Source organism: Archocentrus centrarchus, chromosome 11, assembly GCF_007364275.1.
Source record: "Archocentrus centrarchus isolate MPI-CPG fArcCen1 chromosome 11, fArcCen1, whole genome shotgun sequence".
Taxonomy (NCBI): Eukaryota; Metazoa; Chordata; class Actinopteri; order Cichliformes; family Cichlidae; genus Archocentrus; species Archocentrus centrarchus.
This window is the reverse complement of record NC_044356.1, coordinates 14,422,107-14,449,854: the sequence shown is the minus strand read 5'-3', so window position 1 is coordinate 14,449,854 and position 27,748 is coordinate 14,422,107. Positions and strand designations below refer to the sequence as shown.

The window sequence follows — 27,748 nt, the reverse complement described above, 5'->3', positions numbered from 1 at the left end:
TATATGTATGTATATATGTATGTATATATACTGATTTAACTGCGTGCACCTTTATTTACTATAAAACAATCCGTGGACACTTCACTAATCTGGTATCAAAGCGTCTGATACCGTCACGAAAGAAGCTCTAGAGGTGAAAACAATTTAAGCGGTAAATGCCTCACAACACTCAACATTTCCCACTTTGACAACCTTCGCACACCGCAGCAGGCGGTTATTCGCCGCTAACAGGGCCGTGTTGATTGCAGACGTGAAAAACAAATGGCCTAGCGGGCTCTCTTATGGAAAGCAGGCTGGGCACAGTGGGGCTACAGTGACATTTTCCCCACATGCAAAATCATGCAAAAGGTAAATACTGAGGCGGAGGGATACCAACACTATTGCAGAACATGGCCGTCACCTCCGTCATGTCCTCTCTCGCAGACCGACCCACTCAGGCGACATTCGTCTGTGATTGGACGAGAAGTTTGCACGTCAGACTCTGATTGGACGCGTGGCGCGTCGATCACGGGCTAATATCAATGACGTCGATCGTACACTGGGTACGCTGTGTCGCCTGGGTGGATAGTATAGTTACATCAACATTAAAGGGAATAAAATGCCGCGGATTCATGTAAATAGAGAGGTCGCTTCAGCGCAGATAATTAATGTTTCTTAATTAACACGGGTCACCTCTGGAGCGGTTAGTGGCAGGCTTGTTGTCGGTGTTTATCAGCAATATTTCAGGGTAAGTGGAGTGATACATTTCCTTCCTGCGTCTTTTTTCCTTCACACGGGTGCAGACCTGCTTGCTTTATTATTTAAATACAGCAAAGTAATAAGCGACGCCGTAGTGTGCTATATTACACAGATACCCAGTCTTCATGTGAACATAAAATTTCTGTAATATGATTAAAAGTAGTGCGTACTCCAGCTAGCACTGCCGAGTTATATGGAGTGAGTGAGGAAGGTAATGGCTGTCGGTCGGACTCGTAACTAGAAAATTGTGAAATGGCCTGTGTAGAGTAACGTTAGCTTGTCCTCTGCTTTGCAAATCGGCTCGCGTTGTTATGGTGTCCTAAAGAGGTGTGATTGGTTTGTAAAAAAATCAGAACCTAGGATCTGACACCAGCCTTTGCCTCCCCAACATGTCAGATTAGATCGCGTAGGGTACCTGTCTACCGTCAATGGGCCTCCTCAGTATCCAGACTCACATCTGTCATCATGGTTGGGGGATACAGCTTGGACTCCTGCTCCCACTTTTAAGAAAAAAAATAAATAAATAAAATAACTTTAACCTCATGTGGACCTCGCGTATCAGATCTTACACGGTTAATAGTTTAATACCATTAGGGAGAAAACTGTCCAACTGCTCATAAAGGAGAGCTATTGTTCAAAGCTGTTCACCCTGCAACTGCATTTTTTTCCCCCCAGCTCTTCTAAAAAGATTGCACTTTCCTGCACTGCTTTACGTGCGTAGAACCATGCACCCAGTATTAAAAAAAGAGCCAACAGCAGTGGTCAAACTGTTATGTCCGTATTTGCATGGTCTGATTTGCTGCGCTGATTAATAATACTTAAAATAAAACAACATCAACAACAACAAAAAAACAGTGAAATTGGGGCTCTGATTATGGTTTAGCGGGGACCTGGGCTGTGCAGCCATGATTTTCTGTGCCCTCCTATGGTAGATAACATGCTGCTGTGCTGCTGGGCAATAAGTAGGCCACTTTGACAGGATGATCCACCACTGTGAGGCGTCCCTGCAGATGGATTCATAACATCCCTAGGTAGTGCAGCCCCACTGACCATCAGCATAGATTTCACACATAATTTCTCTCCCACCAGCCTGTTTATCATGATGTCTAATGTATGCTTTGGATTGGGCACAAAATCCTCATGTTTAAATGTTTCAAAATGTCACCTTATTATTTGGATTGCAAATTCTTCCAAGTCCTGTTCCTCTGCTGGCCTTGCAGCAGGATCAACATACCGGCAGGCCAAAAACCCTGCAATCTTCAAGTAAAATATTTGATTAAAATGAGCAAAATAACATTAATATAGAAGCATGCTGCCGCCTCTGTGTTAGGATTTAAGCTGACAAAGCTGGTAATGGTTGCCAAGATGAACAGAATGAAACAGTTTCTCCACAGCAACAATTCATTGAGACAGCATCATGCTCTTAAATTGTGAGCAGCCTTTGGGCTGTCTTAATGTAAGTTTTTGTGATAAAGATATTACTTAATAAGTAATGGTAGCACAGATTAATATTGTTTAATTAGGCATATCCAGTTTGTTTTAAAACCAGTGTGAAGAGAATCTGGGAATATATGAGACTTTCCAGTTTAAAGGTGTGAGTATAAAAGTTAACACTTACAGTACATACACAGTGAGTGTGTGTACAAAGTTTTGTCTTTCTGAGTTGGTTGAATTAGTCCGTGCATGTAAAGATAGTTTTAATTTATTTTCCTTTGTGTTAAGTTGTAAGTTGAAGTTTTCCTTGAACTGAAAACTCTTTATAATTGCAATCATTTTCCATTCAAATAACACCTCATCCGGCTGCATTTATTAAGACTGGAGGCACTTCTAAGCAGTTAGTATTTTTTTTTTCTTTTTGCTTTAGCAGCATCATTTGCCAGAGTAATGAGGTTTCTTTGTATCTGCTTTTGACTTTATTACTTGCATGTCTAATGCTTTTTTCTTCTTAAACAGTAACATTGATTGGAAGGCTTTGGAAGGTCAGACATTGACTTGTTTACTAAAGGTAATAATTTTATAGATGGGCACATTGTCCTAATGCACAAGGGTTTAAAACTGGTTAAGTATGGGAGTCCTTAGTAATATTTTGTATTTAAAATTTAATTTTTACATTGTCTAGTTCAAGTGCACATCTGTTTACAATCTTTATAATCTTGCTTAGTCAGTGGTTGAAAGAACATTCATTTTGGTTTGAAAAAAACATCTTTATTTCAAGTAGACAGCTTGTAGTCCTGAAACAATTAGGTAGTTAATTCTTGAGTTGTTTTACCAAAAAAAAAAAAAATCTGGGACTTTATGCAGACAGCTATGCCAAACGTGCCCTGAATGGCATGTTTTTTTTTTGTTTTTCTTGGTCATATATGAAATTGCCGATGCTACCTTGGAAATTAAAATGGGATTTTCCACTGTTAAATGACATTTTCTGTACAAAAAACCAAAAGTCTAATGGCATGTATTGTTGGAATGTTGCTTTACGTTGTCAGGTGACTGCAAAGTCACAGACTGTGAGTACAAATCAGTGCTGCCCACCTTTTGGCTGTGTGAGATTGAGCCATTCCATTTAGTCCTGAACCCTCGTCTGGGAGCTGGGCAAACCCCACTGCAAGTCATGTTTGAGGCACCGATCATTTATTTCAGGGCTTTGGCACATTTCATTGGCCAGTGCATAATCTGCTAAAGGTCACTGCCACTAATTACAGTACTCCTAAATAGACAGATGCCTACCCTGAGCTTGATTGCACTCCCCTTCATTAGGAGACTATTCAAGGGTTGCATAAGCATCACTTGGATGATTCGAATAACATATGTGTGGCTCTTTTTTTTTTTTTTTTTTTTTTTTTCTCTTTTCTTGCCCACCAGAGCGACCAAATGTCTTCCCTCCTAAGCTGATGAGGCACACCTGGTGGAAAGTCATTCATTTGTCACTGCCATATACTTTTAAATGGTGTCTTTTGGATTGCGTCTTCTCTGCCTGATTGGCTTCCTGCATCTGTGTGAGTTTGGTTCAACTGACTGCAGGACTCAGTTTTAACCCAGCAGTGATCTCGTTATCTCAGTGTCCAATCAGTCCTCCGGCCACCTCCTAATTGAGCCATCAGCGCCTTAAGGGGGAAGTGGAGGGATGAACGTGTCAATTACAGTAATGAGGGGGCAGCCATGCAGAGGGCAGTTGGGGAGAGGAAGGCTAGACAGAAGCCTTGCAGTGTTGCCCCGTTCTGGTCAATTCATGACTAATCAAAGATAATATTGTAGCCTGACAGTGCCAAAGTTAGCAGAGTCAGTGGGGAAGAGCATTTTTAAAATTATTTTTCCCCTCTGTCTGTGGGATAGTTCTACATGTCGTGTTGTGGTAATTGTTTGGAGTTGGTGCCTACAGTTAGAGCCGCTGAAAGATCAATTAACACTGCTGTGGATGTAGATTTAATTTATGGAAAGCACAACTCAAGCCACCTAATACTCACACATCTGTCTGTGTCAAACAGCTTTTGGGGGCTTGAGGGTTATTGGGTTAATTGTTAGCTTGTATAAAATGTTGTTTAATAAAGGACACCATTGTGTATAAACAGCAGTAGAAGTGCTTGGAAGGATTTAGTTAATTAGCACCTTAATCAATCATCTGATTAATTGATAAAAGTTTCTCTGTGTTTATCCAGCTTCACAAAGCTGCCAGTTTGTGGTGTTTTTGGTTACTGTATAAGATTTAAAAAGCTCTGCTGTTCAGACAAAGCAACATGATTTGAACATGTCAGATTGGAGGCTGATGTGACACATTCGTTTGATTGGCGCTATGCTGGTTAAACCAGTTTCAATTTCCTGTTTTATGAGTTTTCCATATGTTCCTGTAAGTGGCTATTCTCATTTCCATGGTGTCAAATAATGCTTTTTTTTTTTTTTTTTGGTCAAAATTGTTGGCCTGACCCATAGTGACTAACGCCCCACTTTTAGGCAGGTTTGTCATACCTATAAATTGTTTATAGGTATGATACAGTTAAACAAACTGCATATGCATTATTATTCAATTTGCAGTGTGAGTGTTGTGAGGAGGTGTATTTTAACTCAAACCACAGTGTTTAATTCAACCTGACAAAGTAGTTTTTACTGCCGAAACTTAACCACCAAGTGAAAGCGAAAGCAAAAAGTGAGTGCAAACGAGAATTGAATTGAAATTGAAAACAAAGCACAAAAGTCAGTGTGTGAAAACCAGGGATGCTATTTCTGATATCTTTAAATATGGGGCATCCACATTATGCCAAGTAACATTTAAATAATTATACATCTGTATATGCTACGATTTAAAAGTGATTGGAATCATTTTTATGTGAGCTGACACGAGTGCAGGAATGTGTCATGGCCTGCTGTGACTAAATGAATGTTAAGTGATAGTGAAAATACACGGTATGGCCACACCTGACCCGCTCAGTGACAATATTATTCTCATCTCAGGAGAAAATGAGTTGGCTGGCAAGCAGAAAAGTCATAATGGATAAATGGAGGGAAAAAAACCTAGCTGATGTCTGTTCAGGTGGCGGTAGGGCAACTGTAGAGTTGATCGAATAAAATGAAAAAGACCCGTTTAAACGTTCACAGGATCAGCACATTTTGTATGAATTCATAAGTGCAGCTCTGGTTTTGAATTTTCACCAGCTTCTGAGTAATTCTCAGTCTGGACAATTGTTGAAATGTGTTTTGTTTTTGGGTTTTTTTGGAGGCCCCATGTGCACTCCAGTGGCATTTTCATTTTTTCCATCTGGCCTAACAACAGTCCCACAGGAAAGCTTGGATGTGGAGGGTCAAGACTGGAGGGAAAACTTAACACAATTGCCACAGAGCTGAGCCCACATGTAGGAAAGAGAATGGAGTTTGAGTAACGTGTTTAGTAAAATGTAGGCTCAAGATGAACTTTGTGGAGTTGAAAATCTAAAAAAAAAAAAAATAACATTTTCAAGCCAGTAATGAGATTAGAACAGTTAAGCTTTGGGGTCCACCATGAAGTCACCATCTTATTTTCACAGGTGTGGTGAAATCCTTTTAGCATATTTCTGTTACATAAAAAAACATCTTAGTTCTATGTACCTTAGTCCATTAGCAGTCTATTGTTGTCAGTAAGCTGCAAAAAAAAGAATGATGTTGATTTGATCATCAGTGCAAAAGCTAAAGATCACAAAGAAAAGGAGCACATTCTGAAATATGAAAATTTTCTGTCCTTCCACTAATTAATAGACAAAACAAATTTTCCTTTCAGCTCAAGGGAGCGCTTGATTTAATGTACCACGCCAGGCAGCTCCTCTAAAATGCAAAGCGTCAGCATTGCACCTGACTGAGTTTAATGAAATGTTCTCGCTAAAACTGTGATTAATGTATGATTAATTGTGCATCCCGAATGTAATATAGATTAATTAAAAGCTCTCACTGCAGATAGGGTAAGTGCACCTGTGCAGTATGTAACTGTTAATGACTTTTAACTCATTAACATGCAAAGTAAAAGTGACAAACTGCTTATGCACTTTACTTTCTAAATATTTGTAAGTACTGCAGTTGTTGTTAGATTATAAAGTTTAACCTTTACCAAAGCTCATTACCCCAGGAATCTCAGGTCCAATCAGAGTGTGCCAGAAAACACTCTCCACACAGTCTCAAATCTGATTTCCTCAAGAAGCAGATTAGAGCTATAGTGGAGTTTTCAAGGATTTTCTGATTATTAATTATTCATTATTTTCAAATACATTTTCATGGCTCTCGGACTTTCTTATAAATTTTAATGGTAAATTTAAAGTATGACCAATATAAAGAGTACCTAAGAGTGAGTCTGAATACATAGGTGACCTGTACATTCTCAAATACCAACACACTGTTAGCAATAGTCTTTTGTTTCTCAAATTAAAAATCAAAAATTGAGACTGGTTAGTAGCCCCCCAGCAGACTCTGATTGCTAGAGTAAAATGGGTATTCTCCAACTGGTTGGGAAGGTGTTGCTGGAGGTCGCTGGCTATCACAAGGTGAAACAGGTCACAAAGATATTTATTGTGCTGTACCAAAAACCTTGTGATTGCTTTGGTTGCTAACAAATTGCTGTAGTCACCTGTATTTTGCATGGCAGATGTCAACTTGTCACCTTTGACTTTGAAGGCTAATATTTTTTGTTTCCAGTTTGCTTTGCAATTTTTCAAGTTTCACTAGTGCTCCATGAGCAGTTTGCAAGTGTTTGCCAAAAAGTTGGCATATTCCATGCGAACTAAAGGTGACCACAGCAATCTCTTAGTGACCAAAGCAATCAATCACAAGGAGGTTTTCGGGGCAGCACGGTATACCTCTTTGCAACCATTTTCACCTAGAGACTGCCAGCAAGCACTCACTAACTAGTCAAGGCATACTCAGCAACCAAGGGATCTCTGACTAGTCTGTAGGCCTGTGTAACCGGGCCTTGAAACTGGGTTTTCCACTCTTTGGAATTGGAAAGCCTGTCATGTTGTCTGATCAGTTAAAATTTGAAATTATTTTCAGAAATCATGTGCTCTGTGTCCCTGTCCAAAAGAAGAGGGACAATCCAGGTTATAATTAATCAGTGCTCAATCAGAAGCCAGCATCTGTGATGGCAGGAGTGGGGGTTTTAGTGCATATTGCATGGATAACTTTCATATCTCTGAAGGCACCATTAATCCTGTATGATGTATATACATTTTAAGGCAGCAAATGCTGTTGCAGAGAACATCCTTTTTTCAGGGAGGACCTTGCTTATTTTAGCAAAATGACGTCAAACCACATTTTGTGTCACAACAAGCATGGCTTTGTAGTAAGAGCCTGAGTGGTAAACTGGTTTGCCTGCAGTCCAGACTATTGAAGACATTAGGTGACTTATGAAACAAAAATGATAATAAAACAGTCTATATCTAGCACTTTTTTTTATACCTGAAACTTACCTAAAATTTCTGACCTTGAAGATGGTACTAACATATGTAATATATCTCCAATGCACACTCATTAATTAAATAAAAGGTTTAAATTATTTGCAAATCACTTTCTACTTTTATTTACTTTTAGCACAGCATCTCAACCTTTGGATCTGGGGATGTAAATATTTTTTGCTTTTATTACTTGCTCAGATCCACAGATTTTGATTGCAATGATTGAAACGAATCCCTTCCCCAGTTTCACTTGCTGAAGTGAACTTTAAGAAAATACAAAACATCCAGCCTATCTCAGACCTGATCTGTTAGCTGTTACTTTAATGCTGAGGGCGACAAACCAAATCTTGGCAACGAAATTCAATTTCTGTGAGCATTTTTTTTCAATTTGAACTCCTTTTACAGTACTTGCTTGAAGACATTCAGACAATGGAAGCCAATGAATTTAACCTGTGACTGTGGTGCCGTGTGTTGCTTGGTGACCCCTGGCCTCATAATCACTCACCATTGTTGTCTGTTGTTTGCAAGTTAACTGCAGTTGAACAATGGGGTTAGTCATTATTTTTTCACGCAAGTGTATGATAACTTACTGTATATGAATACAAGATTCCCATCATCAGATATCCATTGTTTTCCCTTCCTCTTTTTATGTTGCACATAAAGAGCATTCCAGTAACATCTTTGTTTCTTTCTGTCATACAGGAGAAGAGTGTCATCTTCCTCACCACAGCAGCTGCGGGGAAGTTTGTCACTTTAGTCCCCGTTGATCAAATGATGAACTGAGAACTTTGTCAACCTCACGCGTCTCCGCAGCACCCACAGGTTAGAGGAGTCGACCACGTTGCCTCACCACACCTGGACAGAGAAATGTGTTTGTGCGTGTCCTCGAGTGCATGACCGTGTCTCAGTGTTTTCTGGCTGCACTTCCTCTCTCACCTTCTGAGAGGCGCTTCTGTACTTGACTGACTACAACATTTGTCTTCACAACTCCAAAACATCATGGGTAGGAAAAAGATTCAGATCCAAAGGATCACCGATGAAAGGAACAAGCAGGTGAGGCTTAATTATCCATTTGTTTGCTCATTTTTATGTGACCTTCCCCCTTAGGCTTAATCATCTCAAGTGACTCATTGAAGAGGCTGGAGATTGAACCTCAGTGGATTTGTCTGAAATCTTATTTTTTTAAATGTATCTATAACACTGTGTTACATATCAGATGCATGCAGCTCCAGCTTGAACATCACACTCCAGAGTCAAGCCCTTATTTCAAAATAAGGTTCTTAGTTTGGTTCCTGAGTCTGAGTGTGCTGAGGTTTGCACCAAATCTACAAAATCAAATATCAAATTGAAAGCTTACTTTTCTGCTAAATCCACAGAGGAGGAGGCCACTCTTTCCATATAAATAGAGCAGAGCTGTCAGCTGGTTAATTAAGAGTTTTATTCGTCTCACTGGTCAGGAGTTATGCACGATTTTCTTAGTTCTCATGGTTCTAATTGTGGCCAGTTTTCTTACTGGAATATTTTGTTCATTTTTTGTTTTTACTCCAATTCCCAGCAAAACATTGTGTTTGCTTTGTATGGTCCACCACACTTTATCAGTGACACTTGGCTCTTGTTGTCTGGCCCTGCTGCAGTTAGTATATGAACATGTAAAAAAAAAAAATTGATCCATATGAAAAGAGGAAGGAAAAATGAGCAATTCCCAAAAAAGAAATTTATTAAGTCTGTTCACAAGCTGTTCTGTAGCTTTTGGTCATATGACATGACTTTCATCAGCAGAGGCAGTTTTTCTAGTAATCATAAAGTGACATCTCAGCCATGTTAGCTTAAAAGTTCAGATTTAAAAAACAAAAAACTGATTAATCAATAAATTAACAATACAAATAATATACCTAGTGGTAAGCTCGCTGACAAAGTCTGCATAATCAACATGTTTGCAGATCATTTTACTAAATTTATTTTAATTATAGTTAAAGCAAATGCACCAAATAACCCTTCTTTTTTTCTTTGAAAAATCACTTGTGAAGTGTTCAAAAATACAGCCAATATTAATTGTATTGGTTGACTCAAAAGGCAGGACGCCAGTGAGTCTTTATTTAGAAATCCAGCTGTTTTAGGTATTATACAATACTGTTTTATAATAGTGTTTTCTTCCGAAAGCTTTTTAATCCAAAAATGGTGTTGTCCAGTTGTCCAGGCAGTACTTTGTGAGGATTGATGTGATCTTAAACAAAAAAAAACTGTATTCTAAGCACTGATTTTATTGCCGGAATTGGGGAAAAATATGGTTTGTGTGTTCATGAAAAGGCTCACTATGTGAAACAAAAAGAAACCAAGAACCAGCATACCATAACAATATGATAAGGGCTGTTTACTGATGGTAGGCACTGGGAGGATTTTACATGGGCAGCATAGCTGTCTGGAAGCCATTCACAGATTTCCTATGGACAGTGAAGTCATGATTTTGGGCTGGCCCTGCACAACTCTGTTGTTGTCTGGGTTTATGCTCGTGTCACATCCACATTCAAGTCTTGTAATAAAATGTCTCAAGTACTAAAGCAGGCCATACTCCAAAATTTGAAATTTGTTTCCTTTCTCTCCTCACTGCATGAGGCTGCCACCCCACTTCACAGTAATGATGATACTGGATGAGTGATGAGATGATTCCTGCCAAACAGAGTGCTTTGTATGACAACTGAAAACTTCAGTTATGTTTTCATTGCAACACAGAATATTTTTGCCTCATGCTCTAAAGGCCTCCGCGTGCCCCCCCCCCGGCCAATCTTCAAGCGCAGACATTTTTTTTTTTCTCCGTAAGTGGTGGCTCCTAGACATTTTTCAGGAACACCAAATTTGTAGATCGCTGCATTGATTTGTCTTTTGAATGTATCCATCATCACCTACAGAAGGTCCTTTCTGCCAGGTTGGATGGTAGCGATAATTTGAATTTGGTACTTTTTAATTTTTCTGTTCTGAATAAGCCACCTAAATTTTTGTCACGTCCAGCTCAGACGCTGCAGACACAGCAGACCTTGCAACCTCTTGTACTGTAAATACTGTAAGAAATCCAATTCAGCGGTGCCAGGGACGTTCGGTGGTTGAGCGGGCGATCACATATGTCACACATGTCTCTCTCCACTGCAAAACACTATCAAATAAAGCTGCAAAAGTCAAAAAGAAAAAAAAAAAAAAAAAAAAAAAAAGAAATCCAATTCAGTGAAAGTGGTCACAAATGTGTTCTGGTCAAATCATGATATAAAACATTAAGAAGAATCTGTGAGGAATTTATTTGTACTGCAACACTGTTAAATTAATAGATTCCATATGAAAGGCAGACATGGTCAATGTGTTGCCACCCATTTGTTTTGTTAATTAGTGCTCGGTAATAATATCCTCAAATCACCAAAACCGAAGCATAGACTTTTTGCACAGCTATGCAGCAGGTCATATTTATCAGGTAATGTCATTAAAAATGCTCCAGAAGGCAGTATTAAAGATGGACATAGCTTCCAGGTCTGAAAAGTGAAGGCAATGCCAAAGTGCCTTAAACCTGCATTCTTTTTAATGGCCAACGTGGGGGTGACTCTTTAACTCATCTGTCATTGGTTGTTAACCAGTGAACGTGCCTCTTAGTTCCACAGTCAGATCCACCCCTTGCTTGTTGCATCCTACTTCTGACAGCTTCTGCCTGTATTGGCAAACATGTCAAAACATCTGTGCCCCTAACTTTAAGCCTTAACAAAAACTAAAGGGATAAGTTGTTTAAAGGAAAAAAACTGTTGATGTAATGTAAATTTTGAAAAAAAAAAAGTACCAGGCTATAAACAAGCTTTACAGCTGGACTTGAACTAGCAACATAGTGTAGTGTAAACTAATACCCTATGGAGCTGCAGAGGTTGCCATTTTGTTAACATATCTTTCTTTTTAGTAATTTAACTCTATTAAAAAGGGGGACCATAAAGTAGAAACATGACAAAACGTTCAACTTTACAATCCAGCCTCAACACTGACCAGCTGGTCCACGGTCAGTTAAATAAACTGCAACATGGGACAAACGTTTTACCTGGAGTATACTCAGAATTATTTGTGCCAAATCTCTTGTTCAACTTAAACAAACAAGCACACTGTGTCACTGTGTGGACCACATCTAATGATGGCAGAAGCAGTGATTAATGTTTTAAAAGCTAAAAATATCAATGAATATCACAATTGTTTGTAAACAGATGTATTAAGAGAAGAAAATATTGACTGAACACAAGGAAAAATGCTTGACTGTTTGTTAGTGACCAGAATGTTTTGAAGGTTATTTATTGCGATGATAATAATTATGAGTCATAAAAAGCCACAAATAACAAGGATGCTTCAGTATTGATGCTGAAAACTGACTCGCTGTGTTTCATTGATGGATCTTAATTATTATTGTTGTTGTTGTTGTTGTTGTTATTATCATTATGCTGCAGAGCACTGAAAAATACTCCAAACAGTACACTATTATTTGTCTCTGCTGTTACCTAATGTGTCAGTCAGCTATGTGAAATATACACTGCTCAAAAAAAATTAAAGAACACTTTTTAATCAGAGTACAGCATCAAGTCAATTAAACTTCTGGGATATTGATCTGATCAGTTCAGTAGCAGAGGGTGTTGTTAATCAGTTTCAGCTCCTTTGGTGTTAATGAAATTAATAATAGGTGCACAGGAGGGGTAACAATGAGACAACCCCCAAACCAAGAATGGTTTTACAGGTGGAGGCCACAAACATTTTTTTTCCCTTCTTGTCTTTTCTGACTGTTTTTTCACTAGTTTTGCATTTGGCTAGGGTCAGTGTTACTACCGGTAGCATAAGGCGATACCTGGACCGCACAAAAGTTGCACAGGTAGTCCAACTCCTCCAGGAGAGCACATCATGCCAGAAGGTTTGCTCTGTCTCCCAATTGATAGCATTGACTGGCCCCCATGTTTGCCTGACTTAAATACAATAGAGTACCTTAGCAACATTATGTTTTGGTCCATCATGACACCACTGGGTTGCATCTCACACTGTCCAGGAGATCACTGATACCCTGGTCCAGATCTGGGAGGAGATACCCCAGGACACCATCCATCATCTCATTGGGAGCATGAGCCGACATTGTCAGGCATGCATACAAGCACGTGGGGGCCATGCAAACTACTGAGTACCATTTTGAGTTGCTGGAATGAAAACTAGCCTGCTGCATCATTTTTTCCCTTTGGTTTTCGGAGCGTCTTTGAATTCAACCCTCTGTAGGTTGATCCTTTTAATTTCCATCAAATGATGTGGCATCCTTTTGTTCCTAACACATTACCCAGTATAGATACCCAGCATGTTTTGTTTTTTCCCCATTGAGATCTGATGTGGGTTTTTTTGGGGTTTTTTTGAGCAGTGTATATTATGCATTACAGGCAGCTGAAATATGAAAGGCCATCAGCTCTTTCTTTTTGTAGATACCATTTTATTTTGCAAGCCTAGACCTGTTTTTGAAGACCTGTGTAAAAGTGTTTTCTAGCATTTGCATCATTAGCAGTATTTTAAGCCTGAGAAATTTAAGGTATTAGAAAAGAAAATACATCAATTTTATTATTTATATTTATTATTTCCCCCCTCCCCTCTGCCTTTTTACAAACCTTTTCTTCTGTTTTCTCAGGTGACATTCACAAAGCGGAAGTTTGGTTTGATGAAGAAAGCCTATGAGCTGAGTGTATTGTGTGACTGCGAGATTGCTCTGATCATCTTCAACCATGCAAACAAGCTGTTCCAGTACGCCAGTACTGACATGGACAAGGTCCTGCTCAAATACACAGAGTACAATGAGCCACACGAGAGCCGGACCAACGCTGATATCATTGAGGTTAGTCAGTGTATCATCAGGGTTTTTGCAGGAGTGAGCAAGTTAAGGCCTTGGTTAGATTTGAAGTAATCTGAAACTGTCAAGGCTGTACTATTGTACAGACCCTTGAAACATAAACAGCTTTATAATACTTGTAATATCCCATTTAATCTGCTAAATATGTAGCCGTATACTGCACAATTTTGTTTGATTCATTTGCTGTTTGCCTTTGTGTTTTTGATGTGACAAGATCAACAAGATTAAAAGCTCAGGCTTCCTGAAGTGTGCTTTGTGACTGTTGTTAATGGAGTAGCAGAAGAAAGAATTTGAAATATTACTGTTGTGTAATCAGAGGCAGTGTAACTGGCACACCTCAATGTCATTGTCTTATGTCACTGAATTTACTCAGGGGTGTTATAAAGAAACCAGATATAATCAATGGGAACTGTGTTTCTGACTTCACACCCTTGATCAAATCATTTTTCATTAGCAGTTAATATCTGATTTTCTTCCACCTACATTTTCTGAAACACTTTAAATAATAAACTCATGAGTCATACTGTGAGTGCAGTATCATGTCTCCTTACTTATAAAGCCTATAGTAGAACTTAACAGGTTTCTTTTTTTTTTTTTTTTTTTTACATCCACAGACTTTGAGAAAGAAAGGCTTCAATGGCTGTGACAGCCCAGAGCCGGATGGCGAAGACTCAATTGACCAAAGTCCCATTAATGATGACAAGTACCGTAAAACCACAGAGGACCTGGATGTTCTTTTCAAACGCTACGGAGTAAGTTTTCTAAGCTTCCCATTAAGTCTTCTTTTAATCCGTGCAGTTTTTTTTTGATTATTGCAATTTGTTCTGCTTACTGGTCAGACACTTGTCTGTTGTTGTTCTGCTTGGTCTTAAGTACCTACAGGAACCTACTACTGGTGTGAAGTTCGTCTAATTAGCTGTGTCACACTTTACTGTGCTCTTTTTTTTTTTCGTTTTCTTTTTTTTTTTTTTTTAAAGGCAGATATTTGATCGGTGTTAGAGATAGCAGTGTTAAGAGTCTTTTGGCTACTTTTGTATCATGCTATTGTTCTTCATTTTTGTCTTTTATAGGCAGTCTAACTTGTTTGCTGCCTTCATGTCATTCACAGCAGTGGACTAACAGTTTACATATCTATGTTTTGTTTTAGCCACAGCTTTTTGGTCTTTCTGGCCATTTGTACCTTCAGTTCTCTTTACTTTTTCTACTATATGCTGATGATACTCACCTATGTCTTCTATTTAAAGAGAAATTAAATCATTGCATTTTTTTTTTTTTACACAATAATACCATGTTTATCTACAGCAAATAAATAAGGGTAAAGATCATATGTGCACACTGTTTGAGCTGCAAACTGGGAAATTTGCACAAAGGGCATTTTGAAGAAGAAAGAAGGCAGAGAGCATTTGACATCTCTTTTATTTAAATTACAAAAGATTGATCACTTAGCTGTAATGGAAATACTGAAGTACATTAACATGGGTGCTATTATGTGATTTTTAGTGTACCACAGATGCAGTAGCGGCAAGCACCTAACCTAACACCTTATACATGTACCACCCCAGACACATCAGATAATCAATTTACAGTTCCCACAATCCAGGCTTAAAACAAAGGGACTGTGCGTTCACTGTTTTAGCTCCAAAAAACGACAAACTTCCTCTTAGTATTAGATTAGCACTATCAGTTCCCCATTTAAAAAAATGTAATGTCTTTATTTTTTTTTCTTTTGCATCCGTTCTTTTTCATTTATTTTATGGAATTGTTTTTAATGCTGCTCTTTTTAATTCTGTGCAGTGCCTTGAAACTGGTTTAGAAAAGTACTATAGAAATAAAATGTAGTATTCTGATGTTCACTCACCAGAGAACATTGACAAGTTTATATTTACAAGTATTTTTCTAACATCAAAACCACCACAATGCAGTGTAGGTCCTTTGATATTAAAATGTCTTTTACCTTACCCAGCAAAGGTTTTCAGCGGTCTTTCCTCCAACATGGCAGAATAAGGAAATGCCTTTTTGTTCCATGTATTAATTAAAGGCTCTGAAAATCCATTCTGGTTGGGCTCTATATGATGTGCAGTTACTTGTGGCATGACAGTACTACTTAATTTTCACCAAATTACAACTTCTGAAATTAGATTTGATCTTCTTCCACAAAATAGTTGGTAGAAGAAAACTATGCAGATGAATTTTTCCATTGCACGCCATTATGTTTACAAGTGGTGGTGTAGTTTGTTAGTTAAAGCTGTGAAATGTTGTGAAACCACTTTTTTTAATTGCCAAAAAAAAAAAAAAAAAACTAATGGTAGGCTTCATATAGGTAGTGCTCTGATTGTTGCAAAGTAGTGCGGTAATGCCATACAGTGAGACTAAAAGTGAAGTTGTCTTAATTTTGCAGCAGTCGGCGGCTCCGCCTCAGACTTTCTCCATGCCGGTCACCGTCCAGGCGACCAATCAAAGCACACTGCAGTTCAGCAATCCTGGCAACGCACTGGTAACTACCTCCTATGTGACATCATCGTCGCTCACGGATACCCACCTCCTGTCACCACAGCAACCGGCTCTTCAGAGAAATACGGTGTCTCCTGGGTTGCCACAGCGACCAGCCAGTGCAGGTGAGTGAGACGAGGAATGGCCTGTAGACCAACAAAAACCATTAAATGGGCTTTAGTACAGGGATTTTTCTGCTTGTACACAAACATGGCGTCTTTAAAATACTGATGTTTTTGTTAGTGTTTGATATGAAACACCAAAGTTTAAAAAGAAAAAACAAAAAAAAAACCAAGAGGTGCTAAAAAATTATCCATGTTTGTACCTCCATGGAACAGGACTGGATTGTAAATGCAAGTAAATGTTAGTCTTTATTAGTTAATAGCAGCGATGATTACAAAATCAAGCAAGGCACCGCTGTCAGATAATCAGAGACTATAGCAGAGACTGGATGCATGCAGTTCCATATCATTATGCATAACAAGCTGCTTTATTCCTCAGGGAGTAATGCACGCCACTCTCTGCTGGACTAATTTGCTCTGTGTGACATTTGCTGCACTGCATTTACACTTTTTTTCCCCACTTTTATGTTATATTTTAGTTGATTAGTTGATACATGCAGGGAAGACCTGGAGTTAATACTTATTTAAATTAAAGCTAATTAAAAGTCCTTTTTGCCAAATACTCATACAATTTGTGCAATGAAATGCAGACTAGGTAGCTTATGTTGTACTGGTTAGAGGCGCAACCTTGGGAGAGGAATCAAAAATGTATATAAGTACATGCCATTTCTTTTTTTTTTTAAGAAAAAACAGAGACACAAATAGAGTATACTGTGTGTCAGTGAGCTGAGGGAGTTTTCCAAGGTACAGAAAATTAAAATGTCCAGATTGAAAGGCAATTCTCTCATATTGTGTAGCTTTTTGTTGTTTTATAAATCATTGAGAAATATATATTACCCTTTCTTCTGCTACCAAACTATAGTGTTGTTTTTAATTCTTAAGTCCCAACATTTCTATTAATTTAAGCTTTTATCAATAGGCGCTCTTCTTGGAGGCGACCTGAATAATTCAAATGGAGGATGTCCAAGTCCAGTCCGTGAGTATTAAAATATCTGAGCTCTATCCTCCACTTATTTGTTGTTTTTCACTGCGGATCGTCCTTCTGTTATCCGATCTGTATTGGGAGTATTCGTTCCTCCTCTCCTCCTCTGCACCGTCTGTGATTGTATCTCACTGGGATCAGGGGAAGCCACCAGTAACAACAGAAATGCATGGGATTCCTAGCACTTCCTGTGGGGAATGTAGTCAGCCTGGCACATGTCTTAGTTCTTTATTTCAAGCTTGCAGAGGAAAACATTTTCATGTACTGACTCTTTATTGAATTTTTAGATTTAAAATGAAACATTTTCTTAAAACCTTTTAATCCCAGTAACATATAGTAGAGCCTCAACATATCCAGTAATCCATAACATTAGAGGGCTTTTACTTCTTTATTCTGTTGGCACATCTTTAAAAACAGTTTAAAAAAGAAACCATTGGGAGGATTATGTAACCCAACTTTGAGGGGGCACACCGTCTGTACCTCACTGTCTGCTTTCACCTGTTTGATTTTCCTATTGATTTCTGTCTATTCACACCTCCATCTTCCCACAGCTAATGGATACACCAGTGCCAGGGCCTCCCCAGGCCTCCTCACCGTTTCCAACGGCAACAGTCTGGGGAAAGTAGTTCCGGCCAAGTCTCCACCCCCACCTCAGAGCCCCCAGATGGTCAACAGCCGCAAGCCAGACCTCCGAGTCATCACCTCACAGGGCGGAAAGAGCCTCATGCAGATGGTGAGCTTAACTAAGCCGAACCTGTGTTATCTGGGTCCGTTTCTTTGACGAGCACCATGACGCCGCTCGTCTTCATCTCACCTGAGATGCTGAAAAGCTGAACCTGAAGGATGAATTCAAGAACATGAAGTATTTTCATTTTATCTCAAATGTTTTCCAGTGACTGAGTTGGAAAATTATACAAAACACTGGGAATTCATATTGATGCATTGAATGAAATTCAAGAATTACACTGAAGCTAAACAGTCTGTTATAGAGAAATGCTTGCCATCAGTTTTGGGTTTTATTCAAGACCTGGGGGAAGAGGTTTTGTGCTAAACGCTTCTCATTATTTAGTCTAGCAAAGTGAGTAAAGTCGTGTTGAATCAGCCGACTCCCACCGACGTACCGATGAGATTTTTCTTCTCTCTGTTCCTGCACCAAACATGCACCCACGTTTCTTGGAGGCATGTTTGACAGTGTCTGTGCTAACCAAAAACAGTGCTGGTTTCACCGAGGACTTAAAGTTCAGTCCAACAACGAACTTCATTTAGTAGCCGTCCTGGAGCTTTCACTCAGATCACACAATATTTCTCTGCATAGTCCAGCCGTTCATTCATGGTTTAAGCGCTGAGTCCAAACCTCATAAACGTCTCTTCTCAACCCACCAGAACACTGAACAAATGGCATTCTTATGCATGTTGTAGATGTGGTAACACAGATGTCATGATAGTCTTAAAATGTATTGTGAATCACAGAATCACTGTGTTGCAATGTTTATCAAGGGCAGTATAATCATGGTGGTTTTGTATTAGTTACTCTATTCCCAGTCACCTGAGGGCTGAGCTAGGAATTTTATAATCCTGACAAGTCCTAGAATAAGTAAGATAAATGTGCACTAACTGCTGGTGGTTCAAGAGCAGAAATCAGTGTCTTCTAGATGCTAGTATTAAACTGCTGCTGACGTACTGCTTCGCATTTCCTGTAGCTATTCCTGTTTTTTTTTTTAGCTCTTCAGTGAGTTCTTTATTCTTCTTACTGTTATTTTCGACCTCCAGATTCACTTAAATTGACTAAGTTACATTTGCATTTTTCTTACTAAAAAGACACATTATCTGATAGTTGGTTGCTACACAAATAACTAAAGCTTCAGTGTCTTCAGCTGAGGCTCAGCTGAAGACATTGACATTAATGTATAACAGGAAATAAACATAAGTGGCAAGTGTGTAAAAGGTGATAATGCAGCTGTGTTGTGTTTTACAGCCTGTGTAACTCGAACTGCCTCTAATTATATCACAGGTTTAAGGTAAAGATGCACCGATTACAATTTTCATCGTTTTTTCGTTTTGCATCACCTGTTGATTCCAGTTGCTTCTCTAAGAATTATAACTGACAGCATGTGGTAAAAAAATCAGCTCTTTCTTCAATGCCAAATATTTTCATAATAAAAGCTGGTATTAAAAACTGCAGTAAGTCAAAGTATCTTCTCTCAAACAACTGAAAATAAAGTGCTCTGCTACTGGAAAGGGGTACAAATAATAACCTGGCTTTACCTGACATTTTTCACCTTACCGAGCAAAAGCAGCTGCAGATTTATATCACAAATCAAATTCCAGGCACTTCCATCATTTTCCAGTATGTTTACCAGATAGCAGGACATTGACAGATAGCAGGTCTTTTTCTTTCGCCTCCTTAATTTTTCTGTAACTGCTTTGATCCTTTGCTCATACCGAGGCTGCTGGCTTATGGATAGCTTTAGCTTTAGCCACTGTGCCTTTGTTAGCTTCTTTAAAAAGTCCATGTTCAGCTGGATGAAGGTCCCCTGTGATTTACTTTGGTGAACGTTGTTTCTTCGCTCACAGTGAAGAGCTTCCACACTAACATGTTAACGCGTTGCTGAGAGTGTGTGCGTGACTACTTACCTGCCCCGCTGCACATGCATGAAAGGGACCAGCTCGTAATTGGACATGCTTGAACTCTGACTATTCTGGACCCTGGCCAGTCAATCGGTGCATCTCTAGTTTAAGGACTTCTTGTCCTTAAACTAGTGATTTGTCAGGTTACCTATGCACTCGGAGCCTGGAATGTCCACTTTTAATGATGCTGATAAATACTGACATGCTTTTAAAGGTCATTCTTGTCCTTGAGAAGAGTTTTGACTGCTGAGGAAGATTGTGTGATTGACAGCTCCAGATTAGTGAGACCAGTTATTACATTTCTAATGACTGTAGGCAGGCAGAGTGACGGTACCAGCACGCATTTTATAATCCAACTGCACAGAAGTATGTCACTGTTAAAGCCATCAATTAAGTTTCTGCCAAACTACAGTAAGTAGTTTTATTGTTGTTCCATATTTCTTTTAATGACCCCAGAGTTGTAACTCTCTCTGTTACCACCCTTTACAGACAGAGGATGAGCTGGAATTGGTAAACGAGGTGATTTCCCCCACGTCAGTCACTCGCATGAGTCGATGGCACATTAATAGCATGGATGCAGTTCTCTACAGGATTTTCACCTTGTTCTGGTCTTGCTCCACTCACATTTCTTGGGATGGTCTTTCAGTTTGTGGTTCCCACCTGACTGCATGTGGTTCAGGGCTCATGGATGTGTTGTTCCAGCATTTCTTTAGTCATGGGCACATAAACCTGTCGGTGATCTAGAAATACTCAAGTAATTCAAATCTCCACATTAATCAGTTCTGTTTTAGCAGAAGTGTCATAATGTGATCCTGTAAGTTTTGAACCAGGCCCATTTACCTCATCATATGATGCCACTTAAAGCATGGATGTCTTCTCACTTGTTATTGGTGGTGGTGCGAGGCCCCACGGAGCATGTTCCCTGCTCACTGACGCTCACACCGACTCATTCCACCATCCACCAGAAACTTTGTGAATTACAGATGTTTAAAAACTAACTGGCATTGCATTAAAGGCATTTCCTCTGTCACGTCTGCATATTTAGCTCTAAAACATTTGGATTTAAAAATTTTAGGATTGCATGCCTCTGTGTATTTTTGGTATTATTGTAAAAAAAATAAAAATGATTAATGTGTAGGATGAAATAAAAAAAAAATTGGCAATGTTTTTGCTAAACAATAGCATTGGCTTTTCAAATAAGACAGTTTTTCATCATTTATGATTAAAGTCAATCTAAAACAGGCCATTATTCCAATAATAAAAAAACAGACCAGTTATTGCAATATTTTAAATATTAAATATTTATGATGCAGGAAAAATACTTAAATCAGTAACAATAATAATGGGGAAAGAAAACATTTTTCTTGTTATTTTGTAAAATCTGCTTTTGATTTAAGCTGAATTTACACAGAGAGGGATGATGGTTGCTGCTTTCTGCTGCTGCTGGTGGCTGCTGCCATTCCCCCTCTTTTACAATTCCTCCCAAAGTTGACAGGCAAGATTCTCATTTTCCAGAGAAGAGTGATTAATTTTCATCACTCTCACCTCGCCGCTCCTCCTCACTTCTTCACAAAGGCAGATAATTGAATCTGGCTCCTCTCTCCGCTCTGACTCTTCTCTCTCTTTCACTCTCTCCCTCTGTAAATTCAGCTTTACAGTCATAACTCTCTCCGAATGTTTCCTCTCCACATGATGAGCCTCAAAGTAGAAAAGAGTAATTCCAGACCTGAATTACTGCATCTTTGGCCTTTTCTATGCAAACCTTATATTATTTCCCCTTGTTAAAAACCTCCATCTGCTTTTATCTGTGATAAAAATTTAGCCCAACCTGACTTTGGAGGGTTGCGTTTCTTCAGATTTCTGTCTTTCAGTGAGCGCACATAATAATAAAACCTCAGTGCAGCAATTCCACAGCTTTAGCAGTATGACTGTTACACCTGTGCTGGTGAAACACGGAATATCGTCTCATGTAAATGGTTGACTTGATGTGCAAACACTCATCGCCTTGGCTCCTATAAAAGTGAGTGATAGAAACATAAACAGGATGCTTTACTACTCCTGCAGCATACTGTAAACCTTTACTGACATCCGCTGGAGAATCATGAGATGAGCTCTGCATTGAGGCAAACAGGATCAGCTTCACAATAGCTGCAAATAACTTCAAGCATTTGTAATTTATTGTAGTGAGATTGGAGAGTTTATTCAAAAAAAACCAAAAAAAAACTTTTTAAAATCCGTCACACACTGAATGTGCAGTAGATGGTATTAAATTTGCTAGTTTATCAATCAGGTGTTTAGAAGAAGAGAACGTTTTATTTCTTATTGTTTGGGCAATTTTTTTTTTTGTAAGAAAGGAAGAAAAGGCCCCAAACTGAGTATCTGAATATAACGGTAAGAGCGAGTTTGTCTGCGAGACCCTGTGATAGACTTCATCGCTTTATTTTTATAAACCAAACAAAAGCTTGATTTATCAAGAAAATATGTCAAATTTTACAGATGATGCCTATTGTGAGGAGCTTCTGCCTCAGATAGTATTGTATACAGCCATATTAAAAACTAAGTACACCCTTACTACTTTCTGAGGAATTAAGAGTGTAAGTAAAAACTGCAAAAAAAAAAAAAAAGACCAAGAGCTACATCTCAGACTCTAAAGGCCTCAGTTACCATGTTAAAGTTTATGGCAGTACAATTAGAAAAAGACTGAATAAGCATGGCTTATTTCGAAGGGCTGCCAGGAGAAAGCCTCTTCTCTCTAAAAAAGAACGTGGCAGCAAGGCTCAGGTTTCCAAAGTTGAATTTGAACAAACCGCAAGACTTCTGGAACAACGTCCTTTGGATACAAACAGCAGATCAGCACAAACAAGATTTGGGCTTGTTTTGCAGCCACAGGGCCTGGGCACCTTGCAGTCATTTAATCGACAATGAACTCCTCTGTGTACTAAAGTATTCTAGAGTCAAATCTGAGGGCATCTGTCTGACAGCTAAAGCTTGGCTGAAACTGGGTCATAAAACAGGACAACGATCCAAAGCACAGCAGCAAAGCTACAACAGAATGGCTGAAAATAAGAAGAATCAAGGTGCTGCAATGGCCCAGTCAGAGTCCGGACTGAAGCCTGATTACAATGCTGTAGTATGACCTTAAGAGAGGCGTACATAAATAAATGCCTGCAAACTTCAATGAACTGAAGGAGCATTGTAAAGAAGAGTGGACCAAAATTCCTCCATGATGTAAGAAACTGTAAGAAAACAATTAGTTCAAGTTATTGCTGCTAAAGGTGGTTTATAACAAGCTGTTGAATCATGGGGTGTATTTTTATTTTATTTTATTTTATTTTTTTGCCTCCAGTTGTTTATATACAGATAAGTCATATTAAATTCATACATTTCAGGTGAATTTATCCTAAAAGTTGTAGTGTTTTGTAGAAAAGTGATTGTAGGAAGATTGCTTAATGAACATTTTCATGTAAGCAAGGAAAATAACACCAGCTTAATGCAAATGTTGCTGAAACTATAGCAGAACTGGTATATATTGATATGTTAAGAAATGCAGTGATAAAATATTAAATTCATACAGAGCCAGTGTCAGAATCAGTCTGCTTGGGAGGAATTACATTCACAATCTTTTATCTAGTTAATTGGATCTTCTGATTTCCATTTTTATACATTTTTATACAGTTATTACAGTTTCAGTAATTAATATTTCTGTAAGCTTGCCTTAAAGACAAATGTGGCAACTGAGGGTTGAATAACTTGCCTTTAATGTAATTCTATAAGTCACTCAGAACTGAATCTCTTTTTGATGCATGTCATCAAGAACCTCCCGACAGTAAATCCACGTTTAACTTTGAGATTTACTCGATGTGGAACACCATTATGATTCCAGCCATGTGCACATCGTCATTCCCAGCATGTCAGAATGCACATTAAAGAACTAAATCTTGAATCCTTTGGGTCACGTGAAAGTGTTGTTCCTTGTTTCTGCTGTCACTAACACATCACGGTCCTCTTTGGCAGAACGCCCAGCGGCTGGCAGCTGGAGCTCAAACTCTCACCACACCAGTGGTCTCTGTAGCCACACCGAGCCTCCTGGCACAGGGGCTGCCCTTCTCCGCCATGCCCACAGCGTACAACACAGGTGAACTCAACACAAGAGCTTTGGGAACAGCAATATCCTTTCAGATGATGCAGAAATTGGATAGTTTTTACCTTCAAAGTCCAATGAAAAAAAAATCAGTTTTGACTTCTTGCTGTGACCTTTGCCCTCTCTCAGAGTACCAGCTGACCAGCGCGGATATCACTGCTCTACACGCTCTGGCATCACCGGGCGGCTTGCTGCCCACCGGTGTGTCCACATGGCAGCAGCAGCAGACGGTTTCCCAGCTACCGCAGCAGCAGCAACAGCAAACACAGCAGCAGCAACAGCTTAACTTAGCATCACTTGGCAACTTGGTGTAAGTCTGTTCTTCATCTTCTCATCGGAGCTGTGTTTTCCTTTAAACTTGCACTCGCGTTCAGTGATGGTGGAGGATGAGACGTTTCTGTAACAGCTTGCTAACCCTCTTAATGCTGCTAATGTACTGAATCTACAGACTCTCCCAGTCAGCTTGCATGATATCCATACCATGACCTTATATGCAAGCAATCTACATCCTTTTTTTAGTGATCTGGTGTCTCACCAGCATCTCACCATCTCAGCCTTTTCATAACATCAGTCTGAACACCGTTGAGCTTTTTCTGTGGTTGATGAACTCAGTAGCATAAAACATTATGTGGAATGAAGAAGTGGTTTTATTGCATCAGGGGGGAAAAATTGACACAATTATCAGATCGTTTGAGCTAATCAGAGCATTTTATGACCCACGCAGTTCCCTGTCAACTAAAACTCCCTCAAATAACCTTGTTACGTATCATGTTTATGTACATCCCACTAATAAACATCAGGTGGCTTGGTTGGCTTAAAAGGCGCTACTTTTCCTGTTAAAGTGTGTCTTTTACTGGAAGTCATGCTCCTGTCATTGGCAGTTTTATTGGCTGTAAACCACTAAATAAGTGTCTTTGTTTGCCCCTGTTGTGAACAACTTACAGCCATGCTGAGAAACAAAATACAGAAAAAACCAAACAAATATTACATGGCAGCTTCCTGCTGCACAGAAAACTACACAAAATCCTTATATTGGAAGATGTTCGTATGTATCTATTAGTCCTAACATAAACCACATCACGTTTCCATGTAGTGCACTGCACCCTTTAAGTGTGTACACAGTGAAATGTAGAGTAATGTCTTATTTAGGTGGTAAATAATTAGGACTGTGATTATCTGTTTTACTTGCTATAGAAACAGAGTGCAACGTTTCATACTCTGAAAACCAAAGGAGGGCTGCAGAATGCCTTTAACTAGCTAAAATTTTAAGATTTCACTGTGGATTAAAGGATTATTTTAGCACCCCGTCCTAATTAGCTGTTCAAAAGTTGTTGTTAATGAACATCTGTGCCATTTTATGCTGTCCAAGATGAAAGACGACCAAGAAAGAATCACAGTGATATCTGTGGTCATGGCTCCAGAACTGTGGTTCTACATCACACAGGGATAGAAGTTCAAAGCTGGCCATTGTCGCACTCTTATGACCAAAGATAGCCTTGGACAAACTTAGTATCACCCTGCTGCTACAACCTTTATCTACTGAAAAGGCCAATAAGAATACAGCACAGAATGACATGCTTATCAGCCTGACAGTGTCACTTGTGAAAAACCCAAACAAACTTAAACAGAATATGTGGAAGTAAAACTTAATTGCCTCAGAGGCAAAAATTGCAGCGTCAGATGATTTGCGCAGAACTTGGAAAACAAAGTGCTTTGGATTAAAAAAAAAAAAAAAAAAAAAAAGCAAAATAAATAAATCTAGTTGAGATTTGGAAGCAGAAACTTCTTTGTATATTGTATCATCTAGCTGTTATCATAGCCACTCCAAGGGGGGCATTAAAAGAAACAACAGCCTTGTTTTTATCCTAGTTCAGTTCGTATAAACCTCATTCAGTCTACATTCATCAAACTTGATGTTCTACCCAAATTTATTAGAGTCATGTTGCATAATGGGGCTTGCCATGAACTTATAAGACTGCTAAATTTGCAGTGTGTAGGCACTTCAAGCTGGACATAATATTACAGTTTTCTGTGTTATCCACAGTCAGAAGTACAGCGACCAGAAAATTAAACCTGTGTCACACTGCAGCTAAATCGTCTGCATGTGGCTGTATCCACAGGCGTCCACCAGTGTGTGCAGAACGAATTTTCAAAAATTAGGAGTTGCCTTGTTTCTGGCCGTGGACACGTCGGACAGTGGCAGACAGGAGCGCACGTGATGAGCACTTGAGTTCACGACCAGTCCACAATCTAGGTGTTTAGTCTACCAACAGCCCGCTCTCAGTTTGCAGTCCTCCGCAGTCAGGCTGCTGGATCATGCAGGTTTCAGAAAAATAGTGAAAATGCCTTGGGTGTGGCCTTTTTTTTTTTTTTTTTAATATATATATAACCCTTCCACGACCGTGCGCAATGATTTTTGGGGCGGAGGAGCATCGGCTACCACATTCACTACACAGCGATCCTCCGCCATCCACAGCTCAAATGGTACAGCATGTCAACTCTCCACAAATGTCCACCGTTCGCACACACACATTTGCCGTCTCTCTGCTGTGATCTGCACGTGTTTTGGACGTGTCACACACCATCAGGTTACAGCACGCAATGTGCACACTGTCGATTGTTTACGTTTTCCATCCACCATGAATGCCTGCAGATTGGTTGCAGTTGCTTGTCTGTAGCCGTCTGCAGGATTCTTTGTCACTGATTAGTTAAACATCCGTTAAATATCCACTGATGCAAAGTGCTTGCTGAATGTGTTGGCATACTGACAGTGGATTCTGTGTTAAATCTCAGCTGTGGGTACGTTCCAACTGCAAACCCTTCTGAAACGTGCGTCATAACCTCCCTAGAAATGTAAATGGACGTCACCTTGATGCAACATTGGTAGGCCACATCGTAAGCTCCGCATAGGTTCAAAAAAGTCCAAATTTAACTCGAGTGTTGGGATTACACAGTTTTTACATTCATCTTAATCCTGCTATCCACTTTTTTTTTTTTTTTCCTCCTGGGTGGCTCAGTTTTTCAGTTCAGAAGTTTTTAAATCTTAGTTTTGGGTTGCTTAATTTGTTGGTGGAGGCACCTTTACCAAATACAAAGTTAGAAGAGAGCTGTGTGAGGGTAGGACCTAAATGCACTCTGTCTCTATAGGTTTAATTCAGCTCTGACGTCTTGAACAAAATTCCCTGTCTTTCTTGCTGTCCCTTCACTGCAGCTCAGAAGAGAAACTCAAAAAAGATTTTGTCACTCGATAAACTGTTGGGGTTGGGGTTTCGTAGGGTGAACACCAGAGCCTTGAAGTGTGTTCTCTCCTCTTGTCCACAGCATGTGGGGCGTGGACAAACAGAGCAGCGAGCTGTCTAGCCAGGTGTCCAGTCTGGCTGCCAATCTGAGGTGAACAGCCACTAATAGTGTGTGCGTGTGTGAAATGTCATGACCTTGTCTGTAGGGGGGGTTGTAGTGCACTTTGCGTTAGAATGGGATTCTGTCTAAAACACAAACCTCACTCAGTGTATGCTGCTGTAGAGGAAGTCAAGCATAATTAATAACTGGCCTTAAAAATACACTTTCTGAGCTCATTAGACTTTAAAAGATAAGATTGCTCCATCTACACTAAATGAAATAAAATAACAATACAGTACTGTGAAAAAGTCTTGAGACACTCCTCATTTCTTTAAATTTTGCTAGGAAAATTGGAAATGCATGCAGAGATTTATTGAAATGTGTGCAAACATAAGTGGAAATGAGTTTTGAAAAATCAGTATTTGGCATGACCACCTTAATTCTTCAACATAGCCTGAACTCTTTTAGGCAAGCTTTCTTGTAATTTCTTTAAGTAGTCTTCAGGAATAGTTCTCCGGGCTT

The 27,748-nt window shown here is 39.2% G+C and overlaps 1 protein-coding gene across 3 annotated transcripts in view; it reads left to right on the top strand.

The window, feature by feature from the left end:
* Positions 1–534: 534 nt before the first annotated feature.
* LOC115787634 (myocyte-specific enhancer factor 2D homolog) overlaps positions 535–27,748 on the top strand; it is a 31,590-nt gene continuing 4,376 nt past the window's right edge. The window contains exons 1-12 of one of the 3 annotated variants that reach the window (XM_030740391.1): positions 535–727; positions 2,692–2,743; positions 8,343–8,693; positions 13,306–13,509; positions 14,139–14,276; positions 15,923–16,139; positions 17,056–17,112; positions 17,670–17,851; positions 20,236–20,265; positions 23,761–23,881; positions 24,017–24,197; positions 27,209–27,277. In XM_030740391.1, the coding sequence (XP_030596251.1) occupies positions 8,640–8,693; positions 13,306–13,509; positions 14,139–14,276; positions 15,923–16,139; positions 17,056–17,112; positions 17,670–17,851; positions 20,236–20,265; positions 23,761–23,881; positions 24,017–24,197; positions 27,209–27,277 (1,253 nt within the window). In that variant the 5' untranslated portion in view covers positions 535–727; positions 2,692–2,743; positions 8,343–8,639. The remainder of the gene's footprint in view (positions 728–2,691; positions 2,744–8,342; positions 8,694–13,305; positions 13,510–14,138; positions 14,277–15,922; positions 16,140–17,055; positions 17,113–17,669; positions 17,852–20,235; positions 20,266–23,760; positions 23,882–24,016; positions 24,198–27,208; positions 27,278–27,748) is intronic. The other 2 variants (XM_030740392.1, XM_030740393.1) reach the window with 2 other exon arrangements.